Here is a 27,186-nt window from a genome sequence, read left to right as displayed (position 1 = left end):
CCCTCCACCCTGCACCCCCTCCCCCACCATTCCCCCCTTTAGTTTATGACCACGTGTCTCAAATTCTTTAGATTCTATATCTTCCCTGTTATTCTTGCCCTCCCCTCTATTTTCTACCTACCATCTATGCTACTTATTTTCTGTACCTTCTCCCCCTTCTCCTCCCACTCCCCTGTTGCTAACCCTCCATGTGATCTTCATTTCTATGGTTCTGCTCCTGATCTAGCTATCCTCTTAGTTTGCTTTTGTTTTAGGTGTGGTTGTTATTAACTGTGAGTTTGCTGTCCTTTCACTGTTCATTTTTTTTATCTTCTTTTTCTTAGATAAGTCCCTTTAACATTTCATATAATAAGGGCTTGTTGATGATGAATTCCTTTAACTTGACCTTATATGAGAAGCACTTTATCTGCCCTTCCATTCTAAATGAAAGCTTTGCTGGGTAGAGCAGTCTTGGATGTAGGTCTTTGGATTTCATGACTTGGAATACTTCTTTCCAGCCCCTTCTTGCCTGTAAGGTCTCTTTTGAGAAATCAGCTGACAGTCTGATGGGGACTCCTTTGTAGAGGACTGTCCCCTTATCTCTTGCTGCTTCTAGAATTCTCTCCTTCATTTTAATCTTGGCTAATGTAATTATGATGTGCCTTGCTGTGTTTCTTCTTGGGTCCAACTTCTTTGGGACTCTCTGAGCTTCCTGGATTTCCTGGAAGTCTATTTCCTTTGCCAGATTGAGGAAATTCTCCTTTATTATTTGTTCGAAAAAGTTTTCCACTGGTGGCTGTTCCTCTTCCTCTTCTCGCACCCCTATAATTCTGATGCTGGAACGTTTAAAGATGTCCTGGAGGTTCCTAAGCCTCTCTTCATTTCTTTGAATTCTTGTTTCTTCATCCTTTTCTCTTTGGTCACTTTTTTCCTCCTTCCGGTCCACTCCTTTGATTTGAGATTCAGTTTACTTTCCATTACTATTGGTTTCCTGTGCATTTCCCTTCATTTTAATTAGTTTAGCCTTCATATGTTCATCTAATTTGTGACTAAAGTCAACCAGTTCTGTGAGCATCCTGATCACCAGTGTTTTGAACTGTGCATCTGAAAGTTTGACTATTTCTTCATCACTTAGATTTATCGGCTCTGGGGCTCTAAGTTCTTCTTGAGCCATGTTTTGATCTGTTCGTGCCTGTTAGGTATGAGGAGCGGAGCCTTAGTTGTTCACCAGGGCGGGACCCCCCAGGTCGCTGGTTTGTGACGCTGTATGTGGGGACGGGGTCAGAGAAGGACAATGGCGGTCCCCTCTGCCGCTTCCTGCCACTGGGGCCTGCACGGTCTGTCTCACGGCTCCCTCCTTCACCGGTTTATCTGTGCACAAATGTGCACAAATATGTGGCCGTGGTCAGCCTTCAGTGAGTCCACCGCCTTGCGCCCTCGGTGGGTCTGCCTGCTTCTCCACACCTGGGATCCGCCCACGGCTGCCAGCGCGCCTGGGTGGCATGCCCGGGTCGGTCCAGTGGATCTTTCCTGCCTGACCCTGCTCTGCTGATGGCTCTGCCCCTCTTGCCGATTTAGCTGAAGGGTTCGTTGTTGTCAGACCGCCGTGAAGTTCAATTTTCTGTGGTTTTGGCTGTGTGTTTGTTGCTAAAACTTTGTTGTTTTTAAACTTGGTTGTGGGAAGAGGCACAGTGCTTCCACCTACGCCTCCATCTTGGCGGAAGTCTCACTTTGAATATTTGTCAGTCACTTGTGGCCTGCAAAGTTTCTTTTGAGAAATTACTTGATGTTCTTATGGGAGCTCCCTTGTAGGTAACTAACTGCTTTTGTCTTGCCGTTTTTAAGATTCTCTCTTTGTCTTTAACCTTTGGCATTTTAATGATGATGTGTCTCGGTGTGGGCCTCTTTGGGTTCATCTTGTTTGGGACTTGGTACTTCCCAGACTTGTATCTCTATTTCCTTCACCAAGTTAGGGAAGTTTTCTATCATTTTTTCAAATAAGTTTCCACTTTCTTGCTCCATCTCTTCTCCTTCCAGCATGCCCATGATGTGAATGTTGATACTTTTGAAGTTGTCCCAGAGGCTCCTTACATTATCCTCATTTTTTTGGATTCTTTTTTCTTTTTGGTATTCGGATTGGTTGGGGTTTTTTTGCTTCCTTATATTCCAGATCATTAATTTGATTCTCAGCTTCATCCCCTCTACTGTTGATTCCCTATAAATTGTTTTTTATTTAGTGTATCTTTACTTAGTGTTTTCAGTTAGTGTATCTTTTATTTTTGATGGGATTTTTTTTTTTTATGCTGTTGAGGTCCTCACTAGGTTCCTTGAGCAACCTTGTAAACAGTGTTTTGAATTCTGCATCTAGTAGATTGCTTGTCTCCATTTTGTTTAGTTCTCTTTCTGGAGTTTCTGTTCTTTCCTTTGGGACATTTTTTTTGTCTCTTCATTTTAGCAGCCTCCCTGTGTTTGTTTCTATGTATTAGGTAGAACTACCACATCTCCTAGGCTTAGTAGCATGGCCTAATGTAATAGGTGTCCTATAGAGCCCAGTGGCACAGCCTCTCCTATTACCCAAGCTGGATACTCAAATTGTACCTACCATATGGTTGGTGTATACCCTCCTGTTGTAGTTGAGCCTTGATTGCTATTGGCACATCCATGGTCAGCCACCACCTATGCTCTGTCTGGTGTTACACAGCATAAACTACAAACCTATCTGCGGGTGACTGTTACTAATGCTGGATTTGGAGGTGCCCAGACAAAGCCAGCCTGTGAACCAAGGCTGGCTGCTGCTAGTGCTGGGCCTGGGGCAGCTTATCGAGAGGTATAGGGCTCACTGAAGCCAGATGCTGCTTGTTTGAGAGAATTTAGGAAAATCTGAAGTGTGGATCAAGACAGGCCATTCGTATGAAAAAGCTACTAGAAACAGCTTGGGTTAGCCTGGAAGCTGGGTGGCAGGGCCTCAGGGAATCACTGGGGTGGAGCAAACAGTGTGAGCCAGATTGATGTAATCTTAGATATGGCACCCGCCTGCCAGCTCTTTGGTTCTGGTGGGGAGGGCTCAGAAAAGGAACAGTGGCCTCTGTTACCACTTCTGTCTGGGAGAAAGCTATCTCTCAGCTCTTGCCCTGATGCTGCATAGTTCATTTCCTTCTGGTATGCCTCTGATGCCTTTCAGTGTGCTGTCCCCACACTGGACCTCAGAGGGAGTGAGTCTAAGTAAATCTGTGCATGGGCCCTCCAAGAGGAACTGCTTTGAGAGTCCAGCAGTTTCTTTCTTCCACAGCCTCAATCCCCACTAGTTTTTTAAAGCCAGAAGTTATGGGGACTTTTCTTCCTGGCACTGGAACCCTATGCTGGGGAGCCTCGTGTGCAGCTGGGATCCCTTACTCCTGAGGTCTCCCCCCTCTGATTTTTATTTGCCATACATGGGTGGGACCAGCCCCTACCATGTCTTCAGTCTCAGTGTGGTTTCTTTTTTAATTTTGTAGTGGTGGGACTTCTGCTCAGCTCGATTTCTGATGGTTTTGAGTGATGGTTGTTCTATAGTTTAGTTATAATTTTGATTTGGTTGTATGAGGAGACGAGCTGTGTTTACCTACACCACCATCTTGACCGGAAATCTCCCCCTACACTGTTTTTCCCCCATGGTCCCAGTTTATTTTAATTTATTTCAATTCAGTTACTGCCCTGAGCTGTGTTCAGTGTGGTACAGTAGAGTCCTGGGGGCAGCCCCAATAAGCTGTGTCATCTCAGATTACTTTGTCAGTCTTCTCACCTGTAATACATAGCTAGTAATAATACCTATGTAGGATTTTTGTGAAAATTAAATTAGTTAATTCAGATAGAATGCTTGGCACAAAATTTGGCCGAGTGAACCCACAATGAAATGACAATTAACAATTATATAAGTTCATAGGTTCTTGAAATTTTTAGTGTTTTGCTCTAATACAAACATCCTTAGACAATTTGAATAATTCGATTCTTGACTTTATTTTTTCCTTAAGTTTTCTTTCTTCTTTGTGGGAGGGTAGCCTTTTTTTTTTTTAATTTTTATTTATTCATCTTTAGAAGGGAAGGGAAGGAGAGAAGGAGAGAAATATCAATGTATGGTTGCTTCTGGCGCATCCCCTGCTGGGAACTGGCCTGCAACCCAGGCATGTGCCCTTACTGGGAATCGAACCGCAATCTTTTGGTTCGCAGGCCCATGCTCAATCCACTGAGCTATGCCAGCCAGGGCGGAAGGTAGCCTAATTTTTTTGCTATAATTAGCCAACCTGGCCAACTGCTTCCCCCAGCCATACCCCCAAATTTTCAGACTCATTGCTTCCTACCTGTTTTTCAGTTGAATGATGCTGAGTTTGTTTGAAAGCAAAAACAGTCTGGTTTAGTGCAGAAATAAATTTCAGGACTAGATACAGTAATGATATTCATGGTAGGAAATTTGATATTAATTTATTTACTCAACAAATCATTTGTTTTGTACCCATAATGTACCAGGCACTGGGATGAGCAAAACAGAATGCCCCCACTACTCAGATAGAACCTATTTTCTAGCGGAGAAAGAGACCAATAAAAAGATAGCCCTAGACTACCCCTTTGTTGCTGCTCTGCAGCAGAATCCTGAGCCCAGGAGGCGCATGGGGCGAAGATAGACCCAGCAAAGGGTGGCAGCCTGAAAGTATTTTAAATATTGTCTGCAGCACTCTATCCATAGTAAAAGTGTGACTACTGGTGCATCTGCTTTGCAGATGAGTGCTGGCAGTGCCCAGAGGCTCATTTCTCTGACTCCGCCTTATAAGTGGCTAGCATGACTGTAGGGTAACTCCTTGAAAGGAAGTTTGCATTGCTTCCTTATTTACCAAGTTACTGTCTGGAAATTCCCAAGTGAATGGGGTGGTATCCAGGTTTTGTGAGTGTGACAGACTTTTGGGGCAGACTCCACAGGTGTGCACAGTTGCTGCTGCCAGGTCATAGCACAGGTTAATGGGAATGGCTGAGGACATGTGAGCACATCAGCCCTCAAAGGCTCCATATGAGCTGCTGTCCAATCCAGGTTGTGCTCTCAGCAGTGGTTTCACCAGACTCTTAAAATATTTTCCCATAACTGTCAGTCACAAGAAATACTTTGGTTGTTCCCCAGACTTTATGTTACCTGCTGAATGAAAATGTAGGTGGTTGATATGCTCTTGGCCTAGCTACTTTCACCATTAGATCCCTTATGAAGGCAGCAGAGAAGGTATAGACCCAGCCTCTGAATTGTCTATTGAGAGTGATGCAGTGCTGGAATGACTGGGGAGTTTGGTCATCCTAGCTTCCAGCAGAGAAGTTGGTCATTAATTAGTCATTTCTAAGCATTCTGTTTTGACAGAAAATGAGTTTCAAGACTTCATTGTTTCAAGGGTGTATTTTACTGCCAAGTTAAAGCTTTTGAAGTCTAATCAGAATAGGTCCTCTGCCTCAAGGTGTTAAGTGGCTTAGAGTTCTAAGTTACAAAGAAATGGCCAGTTTGGAGTGAAGATCCTTTTCAGTTTAGCCCTAGCCTTTGTTACTAGCCCTGCATCCTCCTCCTTCCTTACTAGAATCCTCAACTTCAGAACATCTGTGCCTAGAGTAAGCCCTTCACATTCTTTTTTGTTGTTCCTGTTAACAGTTTTTTTATTATTTTTAAAAATTATAGTTGACTTACAATATCATATTAGTTCCAGGTGTACAATGTAGTAATTAGACGTTTATATACTTTTGGAAGTGATCACCCTGAGAAGTCTAGTACTACTCATCTTACACCACACATAGTCGTTACGATATTATTGACTATATTGCCTATGCTGTACTTTACATCCTATTACTGTTTTTATAACTGTCAGTGTGTAGTTTTTAATCTCTTCCCCTTTTTCACCTATCCCCAATCCTTCCATCTGAGAACCATCGGTTTGTTTTCTGTATCTATGAGTTTGTTTCTGGCTTGTTTGTTCATTCATGTTTTTTAGATTCCACATATAAGTGAAATCATATCGTATTTTTCTTTCTTTGACTGACTTTTTTCACTAACCACAATACCTTCTAGGTCCATCCATGTTTTGCAAATGGCAAGATTTCATTCTTTCTATGGCTGAGTAATATTCCATTGTATATATGTACCACGTCTTATTTATCCATTTGTTTATCAGTATACACTTAGGTTGCTTCCGTATCTTGGCTATTTTAAATAATGCTGCAGTGAACATAGGGTAGGGGGCATATATGTTTTTGAGTTTGTGTTTTGGATTTCTTTGGATAAATTCCCAGAAGTGGAATTGCTGGATCATATGGTAGTTCTGTTTAATTTTTTGAGGAACTTACATATTCTTTTTCACAGTTACTGCACCAGTTTGCAATTCCATCAACAATGACCAAGGGTTCCCCTTTTTCCACATCTTCAAGATCACTATTAACATTTTGACATATTAACATTTTTTTCCTGAGTAGAGATAATTTTTATATTTTCTACTTTATTTTTAACATTTTTACAAAATTATTTCCTTACGTTATTACAGATTTTTAAAAACATTTAAAATTAACCCTTAATATTGAATTATGTAGATAATTTGCTTAACTGTTCTCTTATATATGTGTCTAAGTTGTTTCTGCTTTTTGATTGTTGTTGAGAGTTGAATTGTCTTTTATTTAACCTCAATTCCATGTGCATATGTAAGTGTGCATGCATGAATGCTGCACACGCATGCGTAACTCTGATAAAATTTTTAGGAAAGGTTCTTAAGGGATAGGAATAAATTTAAGTGTTTTGATATACATTACCAGGTGTCTTTCCAAAGGACTGTACCCATTTACCTTTAATGGTGGGGGGCATACTTTTTAGCCATCTACTTTGTATTTTTGTTCCTGAGTGAAGTTCAAGAGGCATAGTTGAAGTCTGTCTGGCTCATAGCGAGGCTCTGTGGCCCACCTGATTGCTGCTTGTGGGCAGGTCTCCTGCCTCACACTGCAAGCACCTTCATTCTTCCTTCTAGATCCCTACCTTGATTGACCGGATGCTTGTGTCATCCAACACGAAGACTGGGGCTGCAGGAGCTGAGGCCTTGTCCCTCCTGCTGAAGAGACCCTGGGACCCTGCTGTGGGAGTGCTTTCTCATAACAAACCGGTAAGTTGGGTGGCTCAGGACTTAGCTGTGGCTTGTGGAATTTTTAGAATCTGGTCCTAGAACTTTGGCAAGAGGATAGTAAGTAGCTGGTTTAAATTTTTTAATTGATAATTGGTTGTATATAGTGCTTAACATAGTTTCATAGGCAAGTTAACATTGGTTGGGATAAAAAGGTATGGGGACACTTTGGATTTTGTAGAGAGACAGCTCTTACTCCCTGGTTCTCTGGTGGCATTCTTTTTCCACAGAGCAAACTCCCTGGCTCTCCACTCATTCTCATTGCCTCCTCCGGGCCCTCCAACTCTGCGTTTCCCACCTCTCGCCGCCACCGCTTCTGGCAGTCTCAGCTATCCTGCTTAGGCAAGGTATGTATGGGAATAAGAGGAATTCTGTCGTGGGTAGGAATATAGACAGAACGCGGTAGGGGGTCAAAGTGAATGAACTTAATTGTGGAGCTTCCTCAGCTGTATTTTCATTTTGAATTCAAATAGTGCTTATCCTGGGTGTTAGAATCTAGGGTAGGTTATGCAGATGTGAGAGAAGACTCAAAACTTACCTCTGCTAGTATGGCTGCCACTTCCTTCCCTTAGGTCATCCCCGTAGCTACCCATCTGCTGAACAATGGAAGTGGGGTAGGAGTTCTGCAGTGTCTTGAGCATATGATTGGGGCAGTGAGAAGCAAAGTGCTGGAGGTGAGACGCCCCTACTTGAGTTCACTGGGGTACACCCAGCCTTCCAGGCTTTTACCGTACCCATCTTTAGCCTCTTGTCTAACTGTCTTCTTTCTCTTTCCACAAAGATTCACAGCCACTTCCCCCACAAACCCATTATCTTGATTGGCTGGAATACAGGAGCTCTTGTGGCTTGTCATGTAAGTAACACCCACCTTACTTGGAGGTTATCCTGGGGTAGGATGTTGCTGCTGCTGCCAGTAGCCTCCATGGGGTCCTCTGTTACGTTTCAAGCGCAGTGGTAGATGCGGAACTTACATAATTAGATTTTATACTGTAAAATACAAACTTTATTTTTATTTATTTTTAAAAAAATTTTTTTATTGATTATGCTGTTACAGTTGTTCTATTCCCCCTTTATTCCCCTCCACCCTACCCCTCATCCCCACCATTACCCCCCCTTTAGTTTATGACCATATGTCTCAAGTCCTTTAGATTCTATATTTCCCATGCTATTCTTGCCCCCCATCTATTTTCTATCTACTGTCTATGCTACTTATTTTCTGTACCTTCTCCTCCTCCCACTCCCCTGTTGCTAACCCTCCATGTGATCTTCATTTCTATGTTTCCACTCCTGATCTAGCTGTCCTTTTAGTTTGCTTTCGTTTTAGGTGTGGTTGTTAATAACTGTGAGTTTGTTGTCCTTTCACTGTTCATGTTTCTTTAACTTCTTTTTCTTAGATAAGTCCCTTTAACATTTCATATAATAAGGGCTTGGTGATGATGAACTCCTTGGTGATGATGAATTTGATCTTATCTGAGAAGCACTTTATCTGTCCTTCCATTTTAAATGAAAGTTTTGCTGGATAGAGCAATCTTGGTTGTAGGTCTTTAGATTTCATGACTTGGAATACCTCTTTCCAGCCCCTTCTTGCCTGTAAGGTCTCTTTTGAGAAATCAGCTGACAGTCTGATGGGGACTCCTTTGTAGGTGACTGTCCCCTTAGCTCTTGCTGCTTCTAGGATTCTCTCCTTCATTTTAATCTTGGCTAATGTAATGATGATGTGCCTTGGTGTGTTCCTTCTTGGGTCCAACTTCTTTGGTACTCTCTGAGCTGCCTGGATTTCCTGGAAGTCTATTTCCTTTGCCAGATTGGGGAAATTCTCCTTTATTATTTGTTCAAATAAGTTTTCCACTGGTGGCTGTGCTTTTCCCCCTTCTGGTACCCCTATAATTCGGATGTTGGAGCGTTTAAAGATGTCCTGGAGGTTCCTAAGACTCTCCTCATTTCTTTGAATTCTTTCTTCTTGACTCTTTTCTGTTTGGCCATTATTTGCTTTCTTCTGGTCCACTCCATTGATTTGAGTCCCAGTTTCCTTTTCATTGCTATTGGTGTCCTGTGCAATTCCATTCATTTCAATTAGTTTCGCCTTCATATATTTGTCTAATTTGTCGGTATAATCAACCAGTTCTGTGAGGATCCTGATCACCAATGTTTTAAACTGTGCGTCTGTGAGTTTTGCTATTTCTTCATCGCTTAGATCTATTGGCTCTGGGGCTCTGAGATCCTCCTGCGCCATTCTTGGTCTGTTTGGGCCCTTTAAGTGTGAGAAGCGGTGCCTTGGATTCCCAGGTTGCTGGGTTGTGACGCTGTATGTGGGGGTGTGGCCAGAGCGGGGAAATGGCGACCCCCTATGCTGCTTCTCACAGCTGGGTGCAGAGGAGCAGTGCCTTAGGTGGTTCACCAGGGCTGGGCCCAGAGCAGCACCTATGCTGCTTCTCACAGCTGGGTGCAGAGTCACTGGGTTATGACGCTGTATGTGGAGGTGGGGTCAGAGCAGGGACATGGCAGCGCCCTCCACTCCCGCCAGCCGTGGGGACCTGCCGGCCCGGTCCAACCGCCCACTCCCTTGCCTGTCCACCCGCGCACAAATGCGCGACCTCAGTCAACACGCAGCCCCACTGCCCCGCTGTCTCCCCCGCGGTCGCTTGCCTGGTCGCTCGCTCAGTCGCTCACTAGGTCCGACCCTGCGCCTGGATTCCGCGGGCCTGAGTCTGTCTGGCCGAGTCCTCCTGTGCAACCCTGCTCTGCCAGCCGCTGGTTTCGCCCCTTACCGGTCAGGCTGAAGAATTTGTTGTTAATGGACTTCCGAAAAGTTCAATTTTCCGTGTTCTGGCTGTGTTTTCTGTTGCTAATATTTAGTTTTCTCTAATCTTGGTTGTGTGAGAAGGCACGGCACATCCACCTATGCCTCCATCTTGGTGGAACTGCAAACTTTATTTTTAAAATTTATTGTGGAAAATTTTAAATAGAAACTTAAAGGGTCTTCACTCAGCTTTACCAGTGATCAACTCACAGCTAGGCTTTCTTTCATGTTATTTCTGCCCATTTTCTCTCTCTGCTGATATTTCGAAGAAAATGCCAAATATCATATCATTTTATTCATGTATATTTCAGCATGTATCTTTGAAAAAATTTCTTCCTTTCCCTCCAAACATAACTATTCTTCCACCTAAAGCAAAATAAAACAACTCTTGTAGGTAAAATTTTTTAAGATTTTATTTATTTATTTTTAGAGAGGAGGGAAGGGAGGGAGAAAGAGAAGGAGGGAAAAGAGAAACATCATTGTGTGGTTGCCTCTGGAGCACTCCCTAGTGAGGAACCTGGCCTGCAACCCAGGCATGTGCCTTGACTGGGAACTGAACCGGTGACCCTTTGGTTTGTAGGCTAGCACTCAGTCCACTGAGCCACACTAGCCAGGGCAACGAAAATTTTAATAACTTTGGAATTTGCTGTTGTATTCATGTTCTATCCCTTTCCAAGACATCAAGGAGCCTTTTTATTATTTTACATACCATTTGTGAGAATATTAGTTTGCATAAGTGTCCCTGATCTGTCCAGAGCCCCCATTCTCAGGTGGATCAAGTAAGTAAAGTCTGTGCCGCTTCATGTGGTCTAGTCAAATATGACATCTCAGGCCATGAGAGGAAAAGGTTATCTCCTCATTGCCCTGGTTCTAGGACAGCAAATTCTCTAAGAAATTTGGGGTGTCTGGGAACTACCCAGTAAATTCAAGATAGAGAGCTTTTCTTCACTTATGGGAGAAGAAGAGCATTTGTGTAATCCTGATACTTGCTGTAAGTGGGATGGGGGTGGGGAGTGAGCAGGAGACTTCTAGTCTAGGGAATTGACAGGATGGGAATATTAAATCTCCCATCCTGCGGTTCAGCTTCTGCTAGGGTCCTCTCAGGGCCAGAGTTTTCCAGGTGGTGGCTGCTTATGGAATGGCACATCTGTGTTCTACACTCTTACTGCTGCCACCATGGCTAGTATTCCTGGAGGGTAGATGGGGCTGGCTGGTAGGTCTAGGCCAGCTCTGGGCTCTAGGTAGGAAGGCAGTTGACCTTGAGGCAAACCATTCCATTTTTTCTAGGTGTCGGTGATGGAGTATGTCACTGCAGTTGTCTGCCTTGGGTTCCCTCTCTTTACTGTGGATGGCCCCAGAGGGGTAAGTATGGGGTGCCACTGATTGCTGGGCAGGTGGGAGTAGGAGTGCATGCCTCACCCAAGTTGGTGTACAATGACTGTGGGGGGCCCAGCCAACCTCCTGAGTGGACTGGCCAGGGCACAGTGCTCAGTGAATATGAACTAGCTGATTGTAAACCCTGTACCTATTTTAGGATGTGGATGATCCCCTCTTGGATATGAAGACTCCGGTCCTCTTTGTTATTGGTCAGAATTCCCTGCAGTGTCACCCGGAAACCATGGAGGACTTTCGGGAGAAGATTCGGGCTGAAAACAGTTTGGTGGTGGTTGGGGGAGCTGACGATAACCTCCGGTGGGTAGGCCCATTCTTGTGCGGTGGGGAGGCAGCTAGCTGTAGGCTGATCTGGTTCAGATGAAATCTGAAAAGGGGCATTAAAAACATATTTTTTACTTTTAACTAATTCAGATTTATAGAATGTTGCAAAAATAGTACAAAAAATTCCCATATTCCCTTCACCTGAATTTCCCAAATATTAACATCGTAAATAATCAACATATAATTATCAAAGTCAGGAAATTAACACTGATATGATCCTATTATCTAATCTACAGACTCAGATTTCATCAGTGTCTCTGGTTCAGGATCCAGTCCAGGATCACATGTTGCTGTTGGTGCCATGCCTTTTCTATCTTACTTAATTTGATACTGCTCAGTCCATCATTGTCTTTCATCACCTTGATACTTTTGAAGACTTTTGGTCAGTTATTTTGTCGACTGTCCCTCAATTGAGGTTGTTGACATTTTTTTTAATGATTAGGTTGAAGATATGTATTTTGGCAGTAACGAATGCCACAGAGGCGAGGTGCTGTCAGTGCACCCCCTCAGAGGATATGCAGTGTTGACCTGTCTTATCACTGGTGATGTTGACCTTGATCACAGGTTAGGATGGCATCTGCCCAGTTTCTCTACCATAAAGTTACTATTTTCCCTTTGTAATTGGTAGTTATCTTGTGGGGAGGAGACATTTTGAGACCCTGTAAATAGAGTCTTTGTCATCTTGGTTTCACTGGGATAGACATTTTTTTATATTTTGTTTCTTACAAATGGATGAATATGAATACATTTTATTTGTATTAAACACCCTGTATAAATTTTGAAGTATAAACAGCCAGAGTTTGAGGGGGTTTTATAAAGGCACCATTAGTTATTGAGACAGCCTCTTCTCCTCTGTTACAAGACCAGTTTACCTGTAGGGCCTTTAGTTGCATTTCTGTGAAATGTACTGAAAAAGAGGTTTTGTTATTTATGGGACCTCCTTTTTTTATATGTTCATTTTTAGAGATTCAGTCATTTGTGTGCTTAGTTAACTAGAGAACTTAAAGTGGGTGCTTGCTGACATCTGCCTTATAGTTTTCTTATCTAGAGACATTTGAGAGAATTCCTTCTAGTCTTGGTTATTCAACAACGTTGGGGGACTTGTGAGATCTTCCGCCTGTGAAGCCATAGGTATAGGACTTTTGCAATGTGTAGTTCCAGCACTTTCCATATGTTCTTTTGTGGGATCATCCAGCTCAACAAGTGAGGCATTATGGTTCCTTATTTTGCAGATGTGGAAACTGAGGTTCAGAGAGGTTGCAATACCTGCCTGAGGGATAACATAGTCTTCCTTCCTGGCCCTAGCAAGTAACCTGCAGAAGAGAAATTCATTCTTATCTCCATTTGATGCCATGGGATATTTAGAAGGTTTCCTCCTTTTTGTCTTTTAGAATAAGCAAAGCAAAGAAGAAATCAGAAGGGTTGACTCAGAGCATGGTGGACAGGTGCATTCAGGTACACAGTTTTGTGTGTTTTTGCTCAGCTAGGCTTCCTTTCTGCAGCCTTTTAGGCTTAGACTTATCAGCAGTAGCCTCTGTCTCTAAAGGGTGAGGAGTTATACCCTGGGGCCTCTGGTTGGTAACCCTTTATCATAAGCAAAGAAAAAGAGAAAAGAAAGAGGAAAAAAGGGGAAAGGGGAGTAATCAGCTAAGATGTAGGAAAAGCTCTGGGGTGAATGGGTTCACTGGGTGAATGGTGGCACACGACCACCCCAGGGTGCCACCTCACAGAGGTTCCTACTGGTCTCTGGTGCCAGATTTTGTGCACTTCTGACGCCAGAGCCGAGGTACTCAGTCTTAGTTGGAACTGCTGGCAAGATCCCTATTCTCCAGCCGAGGACTCAGGCATTGTCCCCTCTTTATACCAGGATGAGATTGTAGACTTTCTAACCGGCGTGCTCACTCGTGCTGAGGGGCATGTGGGTGCCGAGCCTCGGGACCAGGATGCTGAGAAGAAGAAGAAGCCTCGGGATGTGGCCCGCAGAGACCTAGCCTTTGAGGTGCCTGAGAGGGGCAGTCGACCCGCCTCACCAGCTGCCAGGCTGCCTGCCTCCCCTTCAGGCTCTGAGGTAATGTGGGCAGGAAAGGGGCACTTTTGCTGAGGAATGAGGACCATAGAGCCAGTGTCTCGGCTTCTTGGGGACTCCTATATGCTGGGCCAGTGCTGTAGGCCTTTGAGTTCCCACAGCAAGAATTTCTGACCAGGGAATTCTAGGGGACATGCTGATTGGTGGTCAAACCCGGACAACATTGGCTCAGCTCCTGTCCTCCCCACCCTGCTCAGGATCTCTCCAGCGTGTCCAGCAGCCCTACATCCAGTCCTAAGACCAAAGTGACCACTGTGGCCTCTGCCCAGAAGTCCAGTCAGACCGGGAGCTCTCAGCTGCTGAAGAGACATGTGCAGCGGACAGAAGCTGTGCTAACCCACAAACAAGCTCAAGGTAGAGGTGCCTGGCTCAGTGGCCTCTCTTGGGATTTGTCCTCTGCAGTTGACATCATGTGGCAGTTGAAAAGTACTGGCATTTGCAGCTTTTTTCAGGGGCATATGAGAGGCACCTTTCCCACATTTCTGTCCAGGCAAAATTAGGTTGAGATGTTAATACTAAGGGCTGTTTTCAGGGTAGAACATCACATAAGGTCTGTGTGTAGGGGGTGTAGTGTCCCACTTATTACGGCTTTGTCTTTGCGTCCTGGGCATTTAGGCTCTCTGAGCTGATTACATGTATACTGGCCTCAAATAGTTTTCTAAACTCACAAGTGGGAAGCTGTAGCTCTGTTTCAGGCCTGCCCAGCACTCCTGCAGTCAGGGAGCTCTCCAGGTCACGTGGGCAGGGTGACTAGCTTATTCATCCGATTCTAGGGCAACTTAACCAGCATCCTGCCTCTTCTTGGTTTTGCTCTTAAGAGTTAAAATTTCCACCCTGGGACTTTTGGCAAGATTATTGTGATCTCTGCAGATAGGTTTAGATTAGGCTGGGAAATATGTTGGTATGACTGAAATTAAAGTTTGGAGGTCAGTGATTGCTATGTAAGAAACTCCAGCAAAGGGAGAATTTGATGGGTAGGGAGGAGAGAAACAATGATTACCTCTCCCCCAACTTTGATTCAGTTGGGCGGCCCTGAGACGAGGTCTCTTGGGCACTGATGTTTGATGATGTGTCCAGGAGCTTGTATCCTGAGGTTCAGGGAAGAGACAGCAGCCAGAGCTGGCCGTCGAGTAGAAAAGGGTGGAAGTGACAGGAGGCTGACCTGTTTATTTTCTCTGGGTTTCCTTTAGTGGAGCCAAAGGGTAAAAGTAGAAAGGTGAAGGCATAAAAGAGGCCAGGCCCTCAAGGTCCATGTGGATGCCTTGTGACCTGGGCTTTCTTAAGTGGTGGCCAGAGCCAAGTTCTAGGTGGATGGTGTTCCCTTAGGCTTTTGATGAAGAGAGAGCCAGCTCTTTGCAGTGCCTCTAGAGGAGATAATTACTTGAGAATCTAAGGAGTCCTGGAAGGCTGATTGGTGAGTTGGTTTGAAAAGGAACCCAGAGAATCACAGGGGAGCAGCAACCAGAGCCCCTGGCTTTGCCTGAGCTCATAGGCAAAGGGGACAACGATAGCTAACATTTATGGAGCCCTTACTACGTGTTAGGGTCTCTTCCTGGTGCTTGAATTGCTGTGGCTAAGTGAATCTTGGTAGTGGCCCCATGAGGTAGGTACATCTATATTTCCAATTTATAGATGATTCCGTGGGGCTGCTGAAAGCAAAGTCAATTCAGTAATTCCAGAAATAGCCCCTGTTGACCATTTTCTAGAACATTTTCATATCTTTTTCTTACTCCCTTTGTCTCCTTTCTCTGGCTGGCTATGATTCTATAATTCTTTCTGATTCATTCCAGCACAGTTTGCTGCTTTTCTGAAACAGAATATGCTGGTGAGGAAAGCTCTTCCTCCCGGCACCTCCTCCTGTCTCTTTGGTGAGTATTGCTCTCTGCTGCTTCCCCGCCCCGGCCTCTCACTTGTCCTTGTTTGCTTTCTTCCTGTTCTTTTCGTCTCTGCCTTTTTTTATCTTTTGATTCTTTCTGTTTTTGCTGATTCCTTTTGCTTACTCCATTGTCTCTGCCTTTTCTTTGTTCTTTCTGTTTGCCTTTCATGGTGTTTTTCTCTTTTTGTCTCTTCTGTGTGTGCTTCTTGGCTTTGCTTCTCCGTGTGTGCCTGTGGCCATTGCTTGTATGCCTGAGTTTCCTTGGTGTTTTTCTCCTTGCCTCTGGTTTCCTCCCTCCACCCTGGCTGTGTAGCCACTTACCAGCATAAAACTGTTAACTCCTTTCTCTTTTATTACCCCTTTCTAATTCTGATTTAGAAATAAATCAGATGCCTTTATCTCCTAAGCAATTCTTCTAACTAATTATGCCCTCAGTGTGGTCTAGAGTAGCTCCCTGTGGCCCATGCCAGCTGCCCCCTACTCTCATGTGACTGCTGCCTTTCCTCCCACCCCACCCCCGATTGCCTGTGCCAACAAGATGGACTGGGGCCTGGAAGCTTTTGGGAGTAAAGAGAAGGGGATTTAGGAGGAAGCCTGAGTGGTAATAAGGCTTGGCTTGTGCAGGATGAGTCTGTTTAATTCAACAGAGGATAGAGCCTATATGTGAACAGGCAGGCTTTCTCTGCACTTAGTACAAGGGACCTGGGGACTAGGTTGTGACAAGTGCCACTGTTGCCCTGTTACTTTGGGGTAGGAGCTGTAAAGCTGCCTTGGCCGGGTCATCCCTTGTCTAGGAGCTCCTAAAGCTAGCCTGAAGCCCTGGTGGCAGTCCTCATTGCCCCTGTGTGGCAAGCAGACCCTCAACCCTGGGCTTCCAGGGCAAGGGAGACTCAGAGCCCTGTGGAAATCTCCCATGTAGAGAAGACTGTGCAGCCTGCCTCTCCATCGCTTCTTCCTAGAATGTTTTCTCCCTCCAGCTATGTTGTGTGGGGGAGGGCTTGAACAAGAAAACGATCACATTGAGTCTGGGGAGGACTGTCGAGATGCACTACGGGGAGGCCTCTGTTTTGGTTAGCCTTTGCTAGACTGGGTTTGGGTGTCTTGGTTCTTTTGTTCCCACAACTCGGAACCCCCTTCTTCCTGACTCCAGCACAGAATGAGAGATGGGTTTTGTGCCATTTTCTGAGAGGGGAGAGGCGGAGTTCCACCACAGGTGGGGCTGAACAAGGTGGCACTGATGCAGTGACCATCATCTTTGAAGTGTGACTCTGTGAGTGGCTGGTACTCCTGTGTGTCCCTACACACAGCCATACTTGTATTGGTCCCGAGTCTCACTGTCTGTGGGACTGTGGAGGACCTTATTCCAGCTCTGTCTCTTAGTTCCCATTTCATCAGAACAAGCAGAGGAAGCAGAGAAAGAAGACATTAGGGTCCAGCTGAAGCGGCACCATCCCTCCAGTCCTCTGTCGTGCAGTAAGACCTCCAAGCGACCCAAGATTAAGGTGTCCCTTATCTCCCAAGGGGACCCAGTCGGAGGGTCTTGTACTACTTCCCAAGGAGGAGCCCCAGAAGGTGAGTTACCCATGACCTGTTTTAATAAACACTGACTCAGCTCTCCCAGGGCACATAGCATTGCCCTCTCGAGGCTGCTTGCTGGGGGCTCCTCCTTTCCTTTAGTGCAAGAGGTGCCTGGAACAGAGGGCTGGAGGTGGCCCATGGGGAAGGTGGGCAGTGACCTGATCTGAATCAGGATCAGGGGGGCAGGATGGAGATCAGAGGAAGCTCTTGGGTCATTCAATGCATCATATATTTGGGGTTTAATTGTTTGTTTCCATTAAAGATAAAATATCCCAGAAAGTTTAGAAAGTGGAAGGAAAACAGTAACTCTGGCTCTTCTTAGTCTTATGTAGTTATTCTTCATCTTTCATTTTCTGATCTTTGTCCATACTACTTTGCATTTAGTCTGGCTGTGGAGTCTGAAAGGGATACCCAGCAGGACTAACTAGCAGCCTTGGGGTTTTGTTTTGTAGCCATGGGAGGGAAGCCCATCACGATGACACTGGGGCAGACGTCAGCAGGGGCAAAGGAGCTCACAGGGCTTCTCACCACAACCAAGTGAGTCCATTTCTGTGTCGGGCAATTTTCCCTTCTCTCTCACCTTTTTTCCTGGTTCACTTTAATGCTTTGGGAAGATGATAGAATCTGGATTCTGTCAGTTTGGGGAATGTGACTTCTTTTTGGGTGGGACCTTTATTTTTCTTTTGGGCCAACTCAGAGTTCAGTTCATTTTTACCTTAAGTTTGCAAAGCATCTCATAGCTCTTGCTTCAAGGTTTGAAGTCTTCTACACATGACTTCTAGAAGGGCTTAGAGGCTGGATTCAGAAGGTGGGATAAAGAAAGCGAAGGTTCTAGCCTTATGTCCATTGCTGAAACCTTGCTGGGCCCTGCTCTGAGCCCTCCCTGTGTTGCCAGGGTCTGCTGTCCTCCAACCTTCGGATAATGGAGCTGTCTTTGTGTCTAGGTCCAGTGCTTCTGAAGGGGGCATGTCAGCCAGCCCAGCCTCCACCGTGGTCTCCAGCAGCAACGCACCCAGTCCCTTGCACACACTCCAGAGCCGCCTAGTGGCCACCTCCCCTAGCAGCTCCCTCCCAGGTATTTGGGGGCCCAGCATCCTGGCCCCTCAGCAGAGTCTGGGAAGCTGCTGTTGGGTGGTCCTGGGAAAGCAGCCTGGAGCTGAATTTGGAGGATACTCCTTGCGGTCTTGGGCATGTCAGGGAAGCTCCACAAGTAGCTGGAGTTAGCTTCAAGGAGCATGAAGTTCTTGACCTTAAACAGCCCAGTCTGTGGGCAGTGTATCATGCACTGTAAGGAGAAGAAATCACTGATGGGAGATGTAGGTATTGTGTTTCATTTCGGTGTTTATAAACATGTCTGATAGAGTAAAACTGGAAATGGTGCTATACTGGACATTAGTAAACGAGACAATCCTGCCTATGCATGTCTCCTCGCCTTCTCCACCCATACTTGACACTTGAAAGGCTATTTGCCTGAGCCCAGCAGAGCCAAGGCACATGCCCTTCTCCTTCAAGAGGACCTTTCTCTTTGCTTTGAAGCCTCTGGGCTATGTGCAAAGTGAGGTGTACATCAGGTATTTGGAATTCTCTTGCCTTAAAAAGTTCTTCCTCTTCCCCGGAAAGAAGTGAGAGAATTTAGAGTTCTGAAAAGTGGGATTGAAGCTCTTTTTGGTTTTCCTAAAACTGTCCAAAATATAGGGTGGGGGTTTGCAGCAGGTTGGGATGTGCAGAAAGATTGAAGGCCGTGGGTCTGTGTAGACCTGTCCATATGTGGGCGATCAGCAGGTGTGCTGGAAAGAAGCCCTGGCTGGCCTCTGCTAGGAGCACTGGGAATGTTCGAGGGAAAGAGCACAGGCATTTACCTGGTTGTTGAGGTTGGATGGACATGACTGCTCTTGGATAAGTGGTTGAATTTGTGCTGATGTCTGTCACATCACCTTCTAGGGGCCACGTCAGCCAGCAGCCTCCTCCAAGGCCTCAGCTTCAGCTTGCAGGATATCAGCAGCAAGACCTCTGGTCTCCCGGCAAATCCTTCCCCAGGACCATCCCCACAGGTGCATATCTGCCCTCCTCTGGGCCAGGCAGGTGTGGGGAAGAGACCTCCTCAGCTTGGTTGGTTTTGGTAGGGAGTCTAGAATCTGGGTCAAGGACAGACAGCCTCTGACTTCCCAGTGGGGAGCTACCAAAGGTTAAGGCTCCATCACTTACTGCTGTGTGATACTGGACAAGTTTCTTGACCCCTCTGTATCTTTATTTCCTTGTCTATAAAATGAGGCTAATAGTCCCTCCCTCATAGAGTTGTTTTGAGGACACAGTAAGATAATACATGGAAAGTGCCTAGAAGAGTACCTTACATGTGGTGGGCACTCCGTACATGGCAGCTTTTAATAACATGCTGTGGGCCCTCCACACTTCAATGTGGCTATTGGACAACACCTTCTGATCACCTTGTGTGTCCCACAGGCCACCAGTGTGAAGTTGCCCACCCCCATACAGAGCCTGGGTGCCATCACCACAGGCACCAGCACCATTGTCCGTACGATTCCTGTGGCTACCACTCTCTCCTCCTTGGGTGCTACTCCTGGTGGGAAGCCCACAGCCATCCACCAGTTGCTGACCAATGGGGGCCTCGCCAAGCTGGCAAGCAGCCTCCCTGGCCTGGCCCAGATCTCTAACCAAGCATCAGGTGAGTCTTTCTTGAGGGCCAAGGGGACTCCCAGATACAGGATCTTCCCCCAGAATTTTTCTATCTCACATGAGCAAGATAAGCTATTGGACCCGACCAGGGTCTTGGCATTGATCTCCAATAATTCAGCTTGTGGGGGTCCATCCCCTAGAGAGGTTGAAAGAACATGGGCTATTTCCTCTCGGCTTTTCAGAATGAGTAATAAAGCGTAGATGGGGAGGAGGCCAAGGCAGGGCGGGCAGAGGGGGGTGTGTTAGGTGGGGAAGAAACTCCCAAGGAAGGAAAGTGGAGATGTGACAAAAAACCTCTCTCCCATGCTCCTTCTCTCTCTCAGGCTTGAAGGTCCCCACCACCATTACTCTGACCCTACGTGGGCAATCAAGCCGAATCACCACACTGAGCCCCATGGGCCCAGGACCAGCTCACACCGAGGAGTCCACCTCCCAGGTACTGCCCTCCAACTCACAGGTGAGCCTGCTGAGAAGATAAGGACACAGGTTCCAGCATTGGGAAGTTTCAGTGCACTGGGTTTACAGGCATAACATTCAAATCCAGACTTGGGTTTTGTAGCTTGGGAACTGTTAGCAAGTCATGGACCTCTTTGAGCTTCCTTTTCTGTCACACTCCCTGAGCTGTTGTGAGGATTAAGTACGTAAAATGTTCCTGTGTGTCACAGAGCCTTGTGTTTGATGTGTTTGTTTACTTTCCCTCTCTATCCCTTCCCCCCCTTCACAGCATCACCGTGCAGAGGTCGTGGCAGAGGCTCTCCAGCACTGAGCCCTTCCACACCTTGGCACTCATGGTCATCTTTTGGGGGCATAACTAGGTTTTTGATAGCTCTTACTCAGGAGTCACCTTCAGTTCCTCTCAGCTGATCTGATTTTCTTTATGATCTTTTGAAGTGAAATGTTTCTAATCTTAACATGATGATCTGAGAGCCACACATAAGATCAGAGATTAAGGAAAACAGTCGTTTGTGTCCAGTATGGAGTGTGCTTTCCTTCAGTACCCACTGTTTAAGCCAAAGCCTTCCTACAGGAAAGGTTCTGTGCTGGCCACCGTGGCGCAAGGCTGCCATGGTGCTGGCATTCCCACCAACTCTACCTGGGAATGGGGGACTGGACATGATTGGAAGAGGACAGTTCCTGACTGGGCCAGAAGCTCCTCTGCACAGAGGCTGTTTCCTGGCGCTCGTTGGGGTCATAGCCACTCCCCTTGCCATTTTGCAGAGAGGTGGAGGTTTTCTCACTTTTTTAATTCTGTTCATTATTTTTTTCAATTATAAAAGTGGTTGTGCTTATTTTCAATAATATAAGCATTATAGAAATAATGTAATTTAGTATAAATTTCCCATGAGACCACTCCTAGAGATGATAAGAACTGATAGTGACTTGACAATGCATCCTTCCAGATTTTTCTTACTTTTTGACAAAAATGGGATCACAAAATACGGATTTTTGTAACTAGCTTTGTTTAGAAAATATGCTGTGGCGTGTTTCTCTGTTGGTTACAAAGAGATGTACCCAGGTCTTGTTGGTGACTACCTGACAGGGAACAATGTAGGAAAGCGGTTTTTCCCCACCTCCTGATGGATAGTGAGTTAGGTTATGTTTTGTTTTCTGATATCATAAATAATGGCACAGTGGACACCCTTGTCGTGATTTTTGTTTACCTCTGGGAGATTCCTACAGGCTGGAGACCAGTAGGTAGAGAATATATGCATCTACCATCTGGGCTGCTGACTAATTGTCCTTCAAAATGTTTTTGCTGATTTATTGTTCAAGCCACAGTGATGAGAATATCTGTTTGTCTACACCATTGCCAATTGTGAAAATCAGTATTTTTAATTTTATTGATTTGATGAGTAAAAAGCGAACTTGTTTTAATGTGCATTTTCCTGATTATTTATGAGGTTGTACGTCTTTTATGAATTGCCTGTTATGTTCTGTACCTGTTTATTTTATAGCAGCTTTATATAGTCAAGTCTCAAATACTTTGTTCCAGTCAGTTGCTTTTTTTTCCTTTCCATTGAAGTATTAAGTGTATGTTTTTTTAACTTTTGTTTCTGTATCTTTTTCATACAGACATTAAAAATTTCTATACAGTGAAATCATCAAATCTTTTTCTGTATGCCTTTCGTACTGCAAGAGTATAATCATTTTGCATTTTCTTTTTTTATATTTTACTTTTTAAATTGTGGTAAAATATACATATGTACAATTTACTGTTTTTACCCTTTTAGGCTTACAATTCAGTGGCATAAAGCATACTCACATTGTTCACAGCCATCACCACCACCCATCTGTAGAACTTACCCTTCATCCCATATTGAAACTGTACTTTCTTAAAGTGTTTTTGTTTGTTTGTTTACCTTTAGCTTTTCAGTCTACTTGGAATTCATTTTTATATGCTAAGTTAAAGGAGGATCTAACTGTCAAGTTCATTCATCCTTCCTTCATTTGCCATTGCTGCTCTCACATTCTAGATTACTGTGTACATAGTCAAGTGTTTCAGAGGAAAAACTCTCTTCTGATTTGCTTTTATTTCACTTAGGATTTTGATTTCTGTGTTAATGACTGAGATGGGCCTGTGGTTTTCGTTCAGTCACCCCGACTTTTGTGTGTGTGTGTGTGTGTGTGTGTGTGTGTGTGTGCTTTTTCCTTGTCCAGTTTTATAAAGGGGGTAATTCTATCCCTGTAGAACAAGATGGGAAGTATTTTTGTTTTCTTCATTTTCTGAAACATTTATATATCACAAATGACCAGTTCCTTGACAGTTTGATGGACATGACCTGTAAGCCACATGGGCCTGTGTTTAGGCTGTTCTGACCTTGCTGATGTGCACTGATGCACAACTACAACCAGGTCCCCACCACGTGGCACCCCGCTCTCAGTTCAGTGGTTCTTTGGGCCTGCTGTGGCCTGGGCAAGCTGGTTAGTGCTGAGAAGAGACTAGAGGACATCGAGAATCCTTCCTAGCTCAGTGGAAGCACAAAATAAAGATAACATCTGACTTCTACCTGAGGGAATTAACTTGAGAGCCTGGTTTTTATCCTAGTAAAATAGGTGTGTAATTACTAGGAGGGTTCTGGTGGTGGTTCTTTTCTTACAGACAGAGGAGGTATTATTAGATTAAGAGTTGCTGACTTGAAACCTTCTAACAGTTACCTTACCATGTTCATACTGCCAGACAGTGTGATACCATGGAAAGCACCGGGCTATGGTCAGGCCTTCTGTCTTCAGCAAGCTGTGTCATTTCTGCAGATCACCCAACCTCTCTGGGTTTTGGTCTTCTCACCTAGTTCTGTGAGTCGGCAGTTTTTGTGGTGGTGGGATTAGTAGGAGCTGTCTCAGAACTTCCGCGGGCTTTGGGAGATGAGTTTTTAAAGGTTGAGAAACAATTTCCCACTTATGACATTTGGAAATTTGAACACTGACTAGATAATTGTTGATATCAAGGAATTATTAACCACCTTCTTACGTGTGATGATGGTTTTTAAAAGTTTGAAAAATAATCCCTTTCTTTTTTGGGGTTACATATTGCAATATTTATGGACAGAATGAATATAAAAATAAAAACATCTGTGAATACTGACTAGACATCTCTTGAAGTCTGCACAAGCACTTAATTAACCTGTTTTCTTTCTGGCATTGATGGATATTTGCTGTGTGTTTCCTTTATGGAGCTGAACTATTATGTCCTCCTTACCGAGAAGAAGCTGAGGAAGAAGTGGGGGCAGAGACTACTTTGCCTATGTCAGGGTCCTGAGAACAGATCCTTGACTTTGGTCACCTATAGCAGTTGCTGGGGAGGAGGGTCATTGTCAGGTGTAATCCTAACCAGGACAGAGTAAGCACCTATGCACAGCCTGCCTTTGGGTGGGGTAAGCACATGGGAGGAGCACCTTTTGAGTTTTGATTGTCAGACCCTCTTCATTCCTCCTCTCCTGGGCCCTCTGTCCTCCCCTCTTTACTGCATTCTCACAGACCCCAGGAATTTTCCAAAGGTGAAATTTAGAAGTGGGAAAACCTTGGTGAGAAAAGGCCAGCTCTCTCACTCAACCTTGCTTTCTTCTTCCTGAGCTGCAGGGCTCAACAATTCACAGCGCCCTCCAGAATTCCTAAAAATATGGATAGACCTAAAGAATGACATCATTGCACAAATATGGAAAACCTCCCTTCAACAATGTCACCCTTAACATTCACCTGGTTCCTTCTGCATTTCCCCCCTTTCCTAATGTATAATAAGAGCTCACCTTTGTAGTTAAACAGATGCTGTCATCTTACAAATGAGGAAAAGGAAGCTCAGAAGCCACTGGCCCTAGAAAATGGTAGAGGTGGGGTCTCTGAGTGCAGCATCCACGTTCCGGAAACCACTTGGCTGCTGGAACACACAGCCTTGTGCGCCTAGCTTTTTCCCTATTGAGAATTACTTTGGTATAAATCTCAGGAGTGGGAGGAGGGGCCAGAGGATCTGGATGTGGTAACCTGGCAAAGTTCTGACCCTTGTTCGCTACCTCTCCCGCCATAGCGCCTGCCTCCAGCTCCCTGAAGATGCAGTATGATGGTCCTCCTTTACCAGATTGGTGATGGCTGCCGCAGTGAGCCCTGGGTACATATGCTGTCCTACTGAGCTGTCCACTTGTCTGAAGACATCTTTACGACACTCCATTTTTGTCTCCTTGCCAAGTGTCTCCAGGGTTGGGCCTCTGGTCTTATGAAACTGTTAGGCTAAGTGATATGGTGCCAGCAAGGGGATCATTGTCCTCCAGCATGTACAGGTCTGGTTCCCAGAATTCCCAGACTCCTCAGAAGATTTGGCTGTTAACGGGTTACTAGCACTAGCTGTTACTTGCCCAGGTAGCAGTGTTGGACCACTCACTGCATTTCATAAAGGAGCTCCTTTTGGAAGTGTGTGGTGCCCCTATGCCAAGTTTGGAGGAAACATCCATATGATCCAGGCCTGCTGGGGTTCAGATTGGGAGCCCTTTGCTGAGGACTGAGGTCATCCTGGCCTACTAGTTGGCTGGTCAATATTAAAAGGGCTTGTTTTGGACATTGCTGCTGCCTTCATCGAGTAGCATGAGAGAGCTCCTCATGCAGTCTTCTCTTAGGAACCACATCAGAATAGCCTGCTGAGACTAAGAATTCCTGATTTCAAATCCATGAGAGAGAAAAGAGAACTAACCAGGCTGTCATCTCTTGGTCCCTTTGGCCATGTACATGTGAAGAGCAGCAGTTCCTAGGAGATGAGTGCCGGAACCCCCCTTTTTTTCCCATCATGGTTGGCAGAAAGCCTGCTGGCCCAGGAAGGTTGAAGAAGAGCAATGGAACAACAAATGAAGTAACTTAAAGGATGTATCAGTAAGTCCTGCAGTGAAAATTGTTTGGGTTTGAGGCTTTGCGTTTAGTACCTAAGGAATTGCTCTTTCACTGGAGATGAGAAGAATTTGCAAGGTCAGAGGGATACAATCCCCACCCCTAAAATCTCCCTCCAGTACTTGGAGGTGTCACAGGGAAAACCAGCTAAGTTAACATCGGGCCGTTCCAGGAAATTTAAGCATCAAGATGACGAAGGTCATGCTTCATTGTTTCTGCTTCTATCCTATATGACTTATCTGCTTGCGTAGAAATGGGAAAATCATTGGTACTGACAGTACTGCACAGGGCTTTTGGTGCCATCCTGAGCCCGGAGGTGGAGGTTCCTGAAGAAGTAATCGTTGATGCTGGAGCTTGGAGTCCCTCTTTCCCTCCTCACAATACTTGTGTGCAAAGGTAGTTTTAGATTTGGCTTAGAACCCATCATCCACAGCAGCCTCCCTTCCCTTGCGTACTCTAGAATGTTTCCAACTATGGTGATAAGTCGGGCATCCCAATAGACTCAATTCAGTATCTCTAGGCTGGGAGGGTCCATAGCATGCTATGACCAGAACTATGGTCGGATTCCTGACTCATGTGCAGTGTATATCCAAACCAGGCCACTTGCATTCAGCTCAGGAGCCTCACCTTCTGATCTGAGTGGCAGCTAGGAGGGGTGCCCAGTGTGCAGGAGTCTCAGACAAGACAGATCTGGCGATGTGTGTGGTAGGAGTGGAGAGGGGATCTTACACATACCCTTCCCCCCTCGCTGCTGCAAAACTGGTTTCGGTGGTGATGATACACAGAATTACGCTGTATTCTATTTTTTTTCAGATTTATATTTTATTATTTAATCTTTTTTGTATTTTTTTCAATTACTGTTTAGTCCCCTTATACTCCTCACCCCCCTACACTGTATTCTTGCATTAGCTGGGGGTAAACTGCTTTCTGAAATTCAGGAGGCAGTAAGTTTGAAGAAGATATGAAATCTGAAAGAGGCATCAGTGGGTCAGGGGATCAATAACTTTACGGGTAGAATAATAACAACAGGACCTGAGGAAGGGAGGACTGTGAGACTGAAGCTTTTTGGAATCATTTGGGACAGGAAGAGGGCCCTGAACAGCCATTCCTAAATCAGGAGTGCAGCCTAGACAGCGCTGGCAGGGCTGCTCCTGAAAGATGCTGGCTCGGTGTGTGCTGGAGCCAGAGGAACAACTAACGCATCTTCCTGCTTTCATGTAAATCCTAGTGTACTTCCCCATGGATGACTTCCTGAAGCTTGAGTTGTACACCCTGAAGAATGCCACACTGGAGAAGGAGAGTTGTGAGAACATGGATTCCTCACCTTGGAGGGACAGGCTAAAGGGGAAGTCATTGAACTCCATAGAATCATGTCCAATTTCACGTGTCTCCTCCAACCACACTGTTTGAAATGTAAAAGGAAGCTTTCCTCTATCACATAGCAGACCTGGAGTCTATAACCTTAGACGGGTATACTATTGGCTAAATGTTGAAGGATAAAGAAGGCTTTAGTTAAATTCTTGGACGACAGATACATGTTGATGCCTTCTGGGAGATGTCCTCATGCTTTGAGAAGATGCAGGAAGACCTGTCCGTTCTTGACCCCATCACAAGAACAGTTCTGGGCTGGATGGGTTATAGACTGAGTCTCTGTGACTGTTGTGTTTTTACGTTAACAAATACAGTTGAAAAATAAAAGCAACTTTTCATTACTCGAACTTATTTTCAGCTGACTTCCTGTGTTCATTTCTGATGCCGGTACCATGAGGTGGGTATTGTAATTCCCTTTTCACAGGTGAAGGGACTGAGGTATAGAGATACCACACCATAGGAAGTGGCAGAAACAGGATTAGAACCCAGGCAGCCTGATACCAACGTCTGTTTTTTTATTCTGCACTTGCTGAGGTTCTGAGGTGGGAGACGGAAG

General features: G+C 45.1%; 1 protein-coding gene across 13 annotated transcripts in view; it reads left to right on the top strand.

Moving 5' to 3' along the window:
* Window positions 1–26,981, top strand: part of KANSL3 (KAT8 regulatory NSL complex subunit 3) — a 45,484-nt gene extending 18,503 nt beyond the window's left edge. For 9 of the 13 annotated variants that reach the window (XM_037166294.2, XM_037166296.2, XM_037166295.2 and 6 more), the window contains 17 exons: window positions 6,993–7,124; window positions 7,373–7,489; window positions 7,715–7,816; window positions 7,924–7,995; window positions 11,230–11,304; window positions 11,477–11,634; window positions 13,050–13,113; window positions 13,526–13,726; window positions 13,942–14,098; window positions 15,535–15,612; window positions 17,001–17,192; window positions 17,651–17,735; window positions 18,143–18,273; window positions 19,140–19,249; window positions 19,659–19,881; window positions 20,216–20,349; window positions 24,412–26,981. In XM_037166294.2, the coding sequence (XP_037022189.1) occupies window positions 6,993–7,124; window positions 7,373–7,489; window positions 7,715–7,816; window positions 7,924–7,995; window positions 11,230–11,304; window positions 11,477–11,634; window positions 13,050–13,113; window positions 13,526–13,726; window positions 13,942–14,098; window positions 15,535–15,612; window positions 17,001–17,192; window positions 17,651–17,735; window positions 18,143–18,273; window positions 19,140–19,249; window positions 19,659–19,881; window positions 20,216–20,349; window positions 24,412–24,432 (2,052 nt within the window). In that variant the 3' untranslated portion in view covers window positions 24,433–26,981. The remainder of the gene's footprint in view (window positions 1–6,992; window positions 7,125–7,372; window positions 7,490–7,714; window positions 7,817–7,923; window positions 7,996–11,229; window positions 11,305–11,476; window positions 11,635–13,049; window positions 13,114–13,525; window positions 13,727–13,941; window positions 14,099–15,534; window positions 15,613–17,000; window positions 17,193–17,650; window positions 17,736–18,142; window positions 18,274–19,139; window positions 19,250–19,658; window positions 19,882–20,215; window positions 20,350–24,411) is intronic. The other 4 variants (XR_005085422.2, XR_005085421.2, XM_037166298.2 and 1 more) reach the window with 4 other exon arrangements.
* Window positions 26,982–27,186: the final 205 nt, after the last annotated feature.

This window comes from Artibeus jamaicensis, unplaced genomic scaffold, assembly GCF_021234435.1.
Source record: "Artibeus jamaicensis isolate MK-2021 breed Jamaican fruit bat unplaced genomic scaffold, CSHL_Jam_final contig_384, whole genome shotgun sequence".
In the NCBI taxonomy this organism is placed as follows: Eukaryota; Metazoa; Chordata; class Mammalia; order Chiroptera; family Phyllostomidae; genus Artibeus; species Artibeus jamaicensis.
The sequence above is the reverse complement of the archived record's forward strand: the minus strand, read 5'-3'. Positions and strand labels throughout refer to the sequence as shown.